The sequence below is a fragment of the Heloderma suspectum genome, chromosome 5, assembly GCF_057233095.1.
Source record: "Heloderma suspectum isolate Gila_16-S chromosome 5, 16-S_ref, whole genome shotgun sequence".
NCBI lineage: Eukaryota > Metazoa > Chordata > Lepidosauria > Squamata > Helodermatidae > Heloderma > Heloderma suspectum.
Window position 1 is genome coordinate 32877571 of NC_139462.1, and position 11011 is coordinate 32888581.

Sequence of the window (11011 nt, forward strand, 5' to 3'; positions counted from 1 at the left end):
AAAATGGCACGGCCCGAGTGCTGCCGGCAATCGCAGCCGAGACCTGTCTCACGACGCTCAGTGCACCGCAGCACGCACCTTTTGTGCCGGCGCCTAAAGGAGTTTCATTAACTGTTTTGTGGCGCTGGCCATACGTTTTCATTAAGCCTGCCGGCACCTGGTGCTTCATGATGGATTTTTAAAGAAATTTTTTGTTAACATTTTTTTAACCGGAGGTGGCTCAGCTTGTGCCAGTAGTTGGCCACTGGGCCCAATCCCCACCCCGCAGAGGGAAATGCAACTGAGCAGAAAGATGAGCTGTCTACCTCTGCTTGTGTGCTAGCTCTAGACAGCCCAGCTGGAAGGATTTCGCAAGCAAAGGCTGTAAGGAGAGGCAGTGCTGCCGCGTAGGATACACCTACTCTTCCCCTCAGGACTGCCTGCATGCCTGTGTAGCATAGATGAGAAAACTGGGTGCAACTGGGTTGCCCAAAGCAAACTGGAGCACTAGCTGGTCCTTACAAGCAGCCATTGGTTCTAGTGGCTCACCTTGATGGGTGTGGGGGTAAAGTCATATTAAGGCTCCCCTTAATTTAAAACCAGCCCTGCTGTTTCTGTGCTAAAGTGATTGCCTGAAGCTGAGGATGTAAATGAATTTTATGCTGTAATACATTTGTGTTGGAGGACTCTGGTATGGGACTTTGCTGATCAGTGGGTTAAAAACAGCCTTGTAGTGCACTTGATATCCTTCCAAATGAGTCCCTACCCAGCTCTATGTCTTGAAAGGGGAGAAATTCCATGACAATACTCGCCTTGTAGGGAAGCATATGCAGAACAGGTATTAGCTTTGCATATAGTGTAAAAAGATAAAGAGGAAGCATTTCATAGTAACTTCAACTTGTGTTAAAAAAACTTTTATCACCTGAAAAAGTTGTCCTATTTCAGGAATTAAATATAAAATTTCCAGTGTTTTAAAACCATGACTTCAGTTTTCAAGTGACAACTCTTGTTTCTATTACTGAGATGTAGTTTATTTAGCACCAACTTTGCGTTTTTCTGAGAGCAGCACATTTTAATTTCCATAGCCCAACACCACCTATTTTTTCTAAAGCATGCCCCAGCTATTTGAATGGGATTTAGCACCCAATAAGAATAGTTAGAAATTCCAATTTGCATTTTAAGTCAACATGCTTATAATTGGCGCTGGTTTTTCCCTCTGTAAGCATGAAAGTTAGATAACTATTCTCATCGCATGCATGATGCATATGGTGCTAACACGGGGCAGGGAAAGCACCATTCTTTCTATTTAATTGCTCTGCAGTCCCTCAACTATACATCACCCGGAGAACTTTCATTATTGGCCCACTTACAAAAATAAAATAGCTGGCCCTTTGGAGACTGTACAGATTTACCAGCTATGGGCTAATATTCCTTGGAATATATAGCACTGGTAAAACTCCCTGTCACTAAACAGTACTCTAATAGGGCAGGTATGCCTATCATGTCAGATTCATCACAAATGAAGAAAACCACTGAAGTTGACATGACCATCTGTAAGCTACGCAAGGAAATTAACAAAATAAATTCATACAATTTAAGTCATATGGGGGTTAAACTCTAAATAATCTTGAAAATTTAAGCAGAAGCACAACGTGGTTAAGGTAATTTTAGTCTGATACTTTGCTGGACTTATCCAGATGGATACTTGTTCTCAGTGTTTGGTTACAAACAAGCTCAGGCTGTGGCAGCTGAGGTACAACCATACTTATTGGCAGCCTTTGGTCAGAGAAATAGAGTACTTGCAAGAATGTTGCTGTATTTGCTGGACTAGTCTATATACATTAAGTGCAGCCCTACTTTTTAAAACATCCATAGATGCACTTAGATCTTATTTTACAGCAGGGAACGGGCAGCCCCAAAAGACAGAGTAAATACCTAAATAAGACAATCATAACCGATATCCTGTTTGTATTAAAAACAGCTCAGGAACCTGGACCCAACTATCATATTCACTTGGTAAGCAAGTTAAACATGGCTCAAGGAACATGCTTATTGCTTAACCAGAGCAGACAGTTCATAATGATATAACATTTATTGAATTCATTTACCAGAGTGGAAATAAGCACAAAAACCCAATGCTGGTTCTGCTTCTTTTAAACTGTTTAACTACAAGAGATTGACACCAGCAGAGCTTTATACCTGAAGCTGTTTATCATTTCATAGAGATACTAATAGTGCTGATGTCAAGACTCTTTTGTAGTTAACTGTTATAGTGTATAATAACTGAATAAAGGAACTTGAAGCATAAAAATTATAGGACAGCAACAATGTCAAGAATCTCATTAAAATCCAACGGATCTAAAAACAGCCTAGAACCACTACAGACAACAGCTTCTCTGAAGCCATGTAACACTTAAATAAGGTTAAGACTTCAATGCAGAATTTTGGTTTGTTAGAAAGCCCGATGGGTTCCAGCTTCAAGGTTACAGAAAGGCAAAATTGTGTTTCACAGATGCAGTCCACTGGAAATCCACCAACACTGGACAACTGAGCATGTAAGAGTCCTCAGTTAACAAGGAATCCTTTAAACTGTTTTCTGTTGCCCTTTCTTTCCAATGAGAGATTTATGAATGTGTGGAATTACACCTGAGAAGAAAAGGAGGAAAGTTTTACCAGTTTGCTCAAATGATTAAAGGCACCAATAACATTAGATCATATTAAGTGTCAAAGCAAAGCCACATCACTAACAAAGGTTATGGCAGACTTTAATTGGCACGTACCTCCACCAGCAATTGTTGCTTTGATTAGGGAATCCAGTTCCTCATCACCTCTTATGGCAAGCTGCAAGTGACGGGGAGTGATTCGCTTCACCTTCAAGTCTTTGGATGCATTTCCTGCTAGCTCAAGAACCTGTAACATTGTTTTACAGTTCAACAGACCAAATAAGTGGGAGCTGCAACGTATTTTGCAGTTAATCTCCACCTTGGAACAAAAATGGCTCCTACATGTGAAACACATGGTCTACCACTAAGCTACAGTTCTTGATACTTACTTGCTTTAAACAAATTAGCACATCAAATCCCATTTTCCTCATTTTGGGCTGTTTAATGGTTTGTGGGTTTTTAAAACCATTTTGCAAGTTGTCTCAAGTGATGAGGTTTAAGAGCTGTAATACAAATCTAATAAAAATAAATACCTATTTTCTGAAAGTGTGCAGTCCTATTTTGCCTGCCTTAACTGCCAGTCTTAATCATTTATGGGGATTTTACTGCCTAATAGTATCATATTAAGGGATATTTTAATGGAGCCAAAGCACAAGTCACATGCTATAGCTCACACACTGTAGAATTTTTCTCCCCATATTCAGGCTCTTACCTCAGCTGTGAGGTACTCCAGAATAGCAGCACTATATACAGCAGCTGTAGCCCCCACACGTCCATGACTGGTAGTCCTTGATTTAAGATGCCGGTGAATACGGCCAACAGGGAACTACATATACAGGAGAATAAGAGAGAGAGAGTCAAGGTCTGAATAAATACCTAACAACATCCAAAGCACTCTTAAAATACAAATGAAACCAATACTAAATATTTCAGGGAATAGGGATTTAACCCGTGCTGGATGGGGTTACCCTCCCGCTGAAGACTCAGGCTCGCAGCTTGGGACTTTTGCACCGAACCTGGATGTCCAGGTCTTTGTGGTGGGCAGAAATGTATTTGCAGAGCTGAGGCTAGTGCACCAATTGCAACTGTTCCTAGAGACGTCACGCAAACTTTAGCTTCATCCTATTTGGACTACTGTAACATGCTTTATGTGGGGCTGCTTTTGAAACGGTTCAGAAACTTCAGCTGGTTCAGAATGCTGCATCCAGACTGTTGATTAGATCTAGTTACCGGGATCCTGTGACTCCCTTGTTACTTCTGCTTCACTGGCTACCAGTCTGTTTCCAGCAGAATTCAAAGCCCTGGTTATGACCTATAAAGCCTTTATGGCTTGGGACCAGGCTACCTGAAAGACTACTTTCTCTCATGAGCCTGCCCAGGTTTTCTGGAGGGCCTTTTTGGTGGCCACTCCCAGACTATGGAACTTGCTGGCTGACAGCTGGTTGGCCACTGTGTGAACAGAATGCTGGACTAGATGGATCCTTGGTCTGATCGAGCATGGCTCTTATGTAGGTTTGCGCCCTCTCTGCTGTCCTTCTGCCAGCAAGCAAAGACCACTTTGTTCAAAAAGGCCTTTGGCATGTAAGTAGATCTGTTGGGTTTACCTGTAATTATGTGTTTACTGTATTCAAATGCATTGCTTTAATCAATTTTAATTGTGTAAACTGTCTTGAGTAGGGGTGCACAAAAGCCACTTACCTGGTCTCGCAGCTTGCTTCGCGGTGGGGGGGAGGCGCTTCGCTGCTCCCCCCGAAGTTCAGGCCGGGGGGGGGGAGGCTTCCCTCCTTGCCCGGCCGAAATTCAGGCCGGGGGGGAGGCGCCTCGCCCAGCCGCGAAATAAAAAGTTAAAAAAACAAAACAAAACGCCCCCGTGACAGGCTACGTGACGATTAATGTAGCCTATCACGGCTAGATCTGCAAAGTCAGCCGTGATAGGCTACGTTAATCGTCACGTAGCCTATCACGGGTGACTTGAAAAAAAAAAAAGAAAAAGCGCGTACGCAAATGGCGGCCCCCGTAGGGAGCCGCCATTCGCGTTCTTTATTTGGTCGCTGTAGTCTACGTAAATCTTTATGTAGGCTACGGCGAAAATAAGGGCAACACAAATAGCGTTGCCCTTATTTTCACCGTAATCTTTACGTAGACTACAGCGACCAAATAAGGAACGCGAATGGCGGCTCCCTTTGGGGGCCACCATTAGCTGTACGCGCTTTTTTTTTTTTAAAGTCACCCGTGATAGGCTACGTGATGATTAACGTAGCCTATCACGGCTGACTTTGCAAATCTAGCCGTGATAGGTTACGTTAATCGTCACGTAGCCTATCATGGGGGCGTTTTTTTTTTTAACTTTTATTGGAATGGCAGCAGCAGCAGCCGGTCAAAAGACCAGCTGCCGCCTCTGCCCCTGTCGAAGACCTGCCGAACCACCGCTGGGACCTGCCGCTGGGAGGGACATTCGGAAAAGGTAAGTCCCAACCCGGGGGGGGGGCGCGGAGAATTTCTCCCCGAAACTACTTCAGGGAGCCGAATACGTTGGCACTCGGCCCCCCCGAAGTTTCGGGGAGAAATTCTCCCCCATCCCTAGTCTTGAGTGCTTTTTTGGTAGAAAGGCAAGGTGCAAATCAAATTTCTCTATCCATCAGGTATATTGAGATCTGCACCTTTGCTGGTATTCCCTAGCAACTAGAGCATGGGGTGGTAAAAAAGGGCTCTTTCCCCCTTCCTAGGAATCAACAAAGGTGACAATACTCCCAACAAGACACCGTGAAACTCTCAAACGTGCCTACCTGTAAGCCAGCTCTTTGTGAACGGGACACTGTCTTGGTCTTTGTCTTTCCAGAGTCCTTCCCAGCTTTGCCACCAGCCTATTGCATTGGGGAGGGGGAGAGAAGAGGCCACTGTCAGTTAGCAATGGCATCCCTAATGCCACATGCTCTCCAGTGGCATTAGGGTGTCATGCCTAGGTTTCAGAGTTGAAGTAGTGTGCCACACAGCCCAGGGCTCCCCTAAACAACAGCCCAAAGAATGGCAAATGATGGGTCAGGGGCAAATAGACCCATTGTGGTTACACTGCTTGCTGCAGCGTCCTCTCATTTTAAAAGACATTTTCTAGACAGGGACAGGTGGCTGTGCCTGCAAATGGTTAGATGCTTTTAAAAAAGTACTTTAATATACTATTCCTTTCTATAACAAAACAGTGCATATCCCGAAGTAGACATGTTTAGCATTATGGCAGAAGAAACAAACTCCCATTTTATTCCTGCAGTCATGATGTCGCCATAATTTAAGAGACTTCAAAATATGAAACTGCACACGGTCGAAGTATTTCTTTATCAAGGGTGGCAAACGGTCGTTTGGTTGCTTCAATGCATCACCAACGTAGAACCAGTTGTAAAGCTCGGAATGGCCGGGAAGAAGAGAAATGCTAACAGCGCACTTCACAACGGAAGTAATAAGACCCTTATGCCCAGGGCCTGAAATTCCCTAGCTACAGCTCTTCCCTCGACACGTACAAAAGGGAGAAGCAACCCCATCTAAACTTACAACCATCCACCATTCAAACCCGGGAGTCGCGAAGGGGCACGCATGAGGCCCACGCATGCGCATCTATCGTCGAACAGGTTCTCCACGCCGCCACCAGCTGATTGGACGCGCGTGCGCCCGCCGCCTCCACAAGCCGGCTAGGAAGCGCATGCGCTTCAGCAACTGTATAACCGCCCCGACCACCGCAACCGTGCGCGCGGGAGACCACGCCCCGCCCCGCCCCTCCATCCCCTCACAACTCGCGCCCAATACGAAGAACGGTGGTAGCGTGAGACAGACGTACGTTCGCCTCAGCAGCTCACGTAGCCCTAACGGCCCCAGGCCCTCTCACGCGGAGGCGCGCGCGCTCTCCTGTCCGCCAGCAGCCCGCCCTGCCTCCCCCCGCGGCGCTTCTTACCATTTTGAATGAAGCCTCTTCCCTCCCGGAAGGAAAACGTGGAAGGCCGTTCAGAGCCGCCAACGCCACTCAGCGGAGAACTCCTTTATTTGCCGCCAGTTCAAAACTGCGTCCACTCCCGCCTTCCACGAGCCCTTTATACCCGACTCTAACGTCCCTACATCCGGGAAATCGGATCGCGAGGCTAGCCAATCGCCACGAAGGGCGGTTCTCCCTGCGCTCCGGGAGGACGAATAGGAAGTGGGACGGGGACCGGACTGCTCGGAGGAGCTCGTGTCGAGCCGCGCGTCTGAGCCCCGCCCACGTCTGAAGAGCCCCGCCCCTGGAAACGCTTCGTCGTCTGAGGCGGGACGAGCTGCCTCCTCAGCCCTCGGTTGTTGTTCAGTCGTTCAGTCGTGTCCGACTCTTCGTGACCCCATGGACCATAGCACGCCAGGCCTTCCTGTCCTGTGCTCTCTCCCGGAGCGTGCCCAAGTCCATATTCATTGCATCCGTGATGCTATCTAGCCATCTCATCCTCTGCCGTCCCCTTCTCCTTTTGCCTTCAGTCTTTCCCAGCATCAGGGTCTTTTCCAGGGAGTTTTCTCTTCGCATTAGGTGGCCAAAATACTGGAGCTTCAGCTTCATTATCTGTCCTTCCAATGAGCACTCAGGGTTGATTTCCTTTAGGATGGACTGATTTGACCTCCTTGCAGTCCAGGGGACTCGTAAGAGTCTTCTCCAGCACCACAGTTCGAAAGCATCAGTTCTTCGGCGCTCAGCCTTCCTTATAGTCCAGCTCTCACAGCCATACGTTACTACTGGGAAAACCATAGCTTTGAAGATACAAACCTTTGTCGGCAAGGTGATGTCTCTGCTTCTTACTATGCTGTCTAGGTTGGCCATAGCTTTCCTCCCAAGGAGCAAGCGTCTTTTAATTTCATGGCTACAGTCACCGTCTGCGGTGATCTTGGAGCCCAAGAAAGTAAAATCTGTCACTGCTTCCATTTCTTCCCCTTCTATATGCCAGGAAGTAATGGGGCCAGATGCCATGATCTTAGTTTTTTTAATGTTGAGTTTCAAACCAGCTTTTGCACTCTCCTCTTTCACCCTCAACAAGAGGCTCTTGAGATCCTCTTCGCTTTCTGCCATTAGGGTGGTATCGTCTGCATATCGGAGGTTGTTGATAATTCTCCCGGCAATCTTAATTCCGACCTCTGATTCATCCAACCCGGCATTTCTCATGATGTACTCTGCATATAAGTTAAATAAGCAGGGTGACAATATGCAGCCTTGTCGTACTCCTTTCCCAATTTTGAACCAATCGGTTGTTCCATCTCTGGTTCTTACTGTTGCTTCTTGACCCTCGTACAGGTTTCTCAGGAGACAGGTAAGGTGGTCTGGTACTCCCATCACTTTAAGAATTTGCCACAGTTTGTTGTGATCCACACAATCAAAGGCTTTAGCGTAGTCAATGAAGCAGAAATAGACGTTTTTCTGGAATTCTCTTGCTTTCTCCATGATGCAGCGAATGTTGGCGATTTGATCTCTAGTTCCTCTGCCTCTTCGAAACCCAGCTTGTACTTCCGGTAGTTCTCGGTTCGCATACTGCTGAAGCCTAGCTTGTAGGATTTTGAGCATCACCTTGCTGGCATGTGAAATGAGCGCAATGGTGCGGTAGTTTGAACACTCTTTGGCGTTGCCCTTCTTTGGAATTGGAATGTAAACTGACCTTTTCCAGTCTTATGGCCACTGTTGAGTGTTCCAGATTTGTTGGCATATTGAATGCAGCACTTTAACAGCATCATCTTTTAGGATTTTAAATAGCTCAGCTGGAATACTGTCATCTCCGCTAGGTTTGTTGTTACTAATGCTTCCTAAGGCCCACTTGACTTCACTCTCTAGGATGTCCGGCTCAAGTTCAGTGACCGCACTCTCATGGCTATCAGGGACATTCAGATCTTTCCTGTATAGTTCTTCTGTGTATTCTTTCCACCTCTTCTTAATCTCATCTGCTTCTGTTAGGTCCCTGCCTTCTTTGTCCTTGATCATGCCCGTCTTTGCACAAAACGTTCCCTTGAGATCTCCGATTTTCTTGAAGAGATCTCTAGTCTTTCCCATTCTGTTGTTTTCCTCGATTTCTTTGCATTGTTCATTTAAGAAGGCCTTCTTGTCTCTCCTTGCTATTCTCTGGAACTCTGCATTCAGTTGGGTATATCTTCCCCTTTCTCCCTTGCTTTTCACTTCCCTTCTTTCTTCAGCTACTTGTAAAGCCTCATCAGACAGCCACTTTGCTTTCTTGCATTTCTTTTTCTTTGGGATGGATTTTGTTGCTGCCTCCTGAACAATGTTACGGACCTCCGTCCATAGTTCCTCAGGCACTCTGTCTATCAGGTCTAATCCCTGAAATCTATTCCTCACCTCCACTGTATATTCATCAGGGATATGATTTAGGTCATACCTGAACGGTTTAGTGGTTTTCCCTACGTTCTTCAATTTAAGCCGAAATTTTGCAAGAAGCAGCTCATGATCTGAGCCACAGTCAGCTCCAGGTCTTGTTTTTACTGACTGTATGGAGCTTCTCCATCTTTGACTGCAAAGGACATAATCAATCTGATTTCGATATTGACCATCTGGTGACGTCCATGTGTAGAGTCGCCTCTTGTGCTGTTGGAAAAGAGTGTTTGCTATGATCAGCATGTTCTCTTGGCAAAATTCTATTAGCTTTTGTCCTGCTTCATTTTGTACACCAAGGTCATGCCTGCCTGTTATCCTGGTGATTTCTTGACTTCCTACTTTAGCATTCCAATCCCCTATGATGAAGAGGACATCTTTTTTTGGTGTTAGTTCTAGAAGGTGTTGTAGGTCTTCATAGAACCGATCAACCTCAGCTTCTTCGGCCTCAGTGGTTGGGGCATAGACTTGAATTACTGTGATGTTGAATGGTTTGCCTTGGATTCGTACTGAGATCATTCTATCATTTTTAAGATTGTACCCCAGTACTGCTTTTCCCACCCTTTTGTTGACTATGAGTGCTACTCCATTTCTTCTAAGGGATTCTTGCCCACAATAGTAGATATGATGGTCACCTGAATTAAATTCGCCCATGCCTGTCCATTTTGGTTCGCTGATTCCCAAGATGTCGATGTTCAATCTTGCCATCTCATGTTTGACCACCTCCAGCTTACCTTGATTCATTGATCTGACATTCCAGGTTGACACCTTCCGACCTGAGGGGCTTATCTTCCGGCGTCATATCTTTTAGCCTTGTGATACGTTCCATGGGGTTTTCTTGGCAAGAATACTGGAGTGGGTTGCCATTTCCTTCTCCAGTGGACCACATTTTGTCAGAACTCTCTGCCATGACCTGTCCGTCTTGGGTGGCCCTGCACGGCATAGCTTATGGCTTCACTGAGTTACGCAAGCCCCTTCTCCACAACAAGGCAGTGATCCATGAAGCCCTCGGAGGCCCCCTTTAACCATCGCCCCTTCTCCGGCCATTAATATACACGAGAAAGACCCCACCCCCCACCCCAGGAGGCGTAATTCAAGCATTTCAGGCGATTACACGATTTCAGGGGAAGAAGTGTATGCTCAAATGAAAAGGCCTTATTAGAAAACAGATAATTAGCCCTTTAAACGGAAAAGAAAAAAGCGAGTTTGGTACCATGAAGATGCCCGACTCTCGCGTTAAGAAACAGCACAAAAGGGTTTCCTCCTTTTCTGTCCCCACCGCCCCAAGGTTTTGAATAAACATTCCACAACCTGGTTCCTTCCAGATGTTTTGAACTTCAGCTCCCATCAGCCCCAGACAGCATAGTCAGTAGCTGGGATTGCAGTTCCAACCTTGGAGGTATCAGGTTGGGGAAGTATTGTTATGCACTCCGTATTTCCCCGAGCTGTGGGGAGTTCTGCAGAAAGGCAACAGGGTTTAGATGGAAAGCGCAGGAGTCTGCCCTTGTTTCTGAAAGACTTATTTTTTTTGTCACAAGCTGAATCTTGCCTAGCCGGCCATGTTTCTTAATATTATGTATATGTATTGTTTCTGGATTTTATTGTGTATTGATTTGATACTTTTGTTACGGCTTTCAGCCAAGCAAAGCTGACTGTTTTACCAGTATGCAAGCTGAGCATGAAGATGAACACTCCTGATGCAAGTTGTGGTGTCTGCTTAGAGATCACCAGCAAACAGTTGTGAGAGGTGGCTAAAGGTGCATCCCGGTTTAAAGTCTCTCAGCATTTGTCCCTTGAAGAACTGTAATCTCTTCGACATATACACGCCATTAGCCTCAGTTCCCATTCCTGAAGGCAAATTGGCCACTCAAGTGACCAGCCAGTCATTTACATTGACTATGACTATTAATCATTTATTGTTACTCATTCACAGCTCAAGACAGTATGATCATAACTGATGCCAAAGCTTACTCCAATAATTCTGTTTTCAATACCG

The 11011-nt window shown here is 45.8% G+C and overlaps 1 protein-coding gene across 1 annotated transcript; it reads right to left on the bottom strand.

The window, feature by feature from the left end:
- Positions 1–196: 196 nt before the first annotated feature.
- Positions 197–6747, bottom strand: H2AZ1 (H2A.Z variant histone 1). The gene is made up of 5 exons (XM_084855717.1): positions 6583–6747; positions 5429–5506; positions 3355–3468; positions 2760–2889; positions 197–2625 (listed from the first exon to the last, which is right to left on the bottom strand). Exons 1-5 carry the CDS (start codon positions 6583–6585, stop codon positions 2564–2566), a joined length of 387 nt encoding a protein of 128 aa, XP_084711843.1. The 5' UTR covers positions 6586–6747; the 3' UTR covers positions 197–2563.
- Between the last annotated feature and the right edge of the window lie 4264 nt (positions 6748–11011).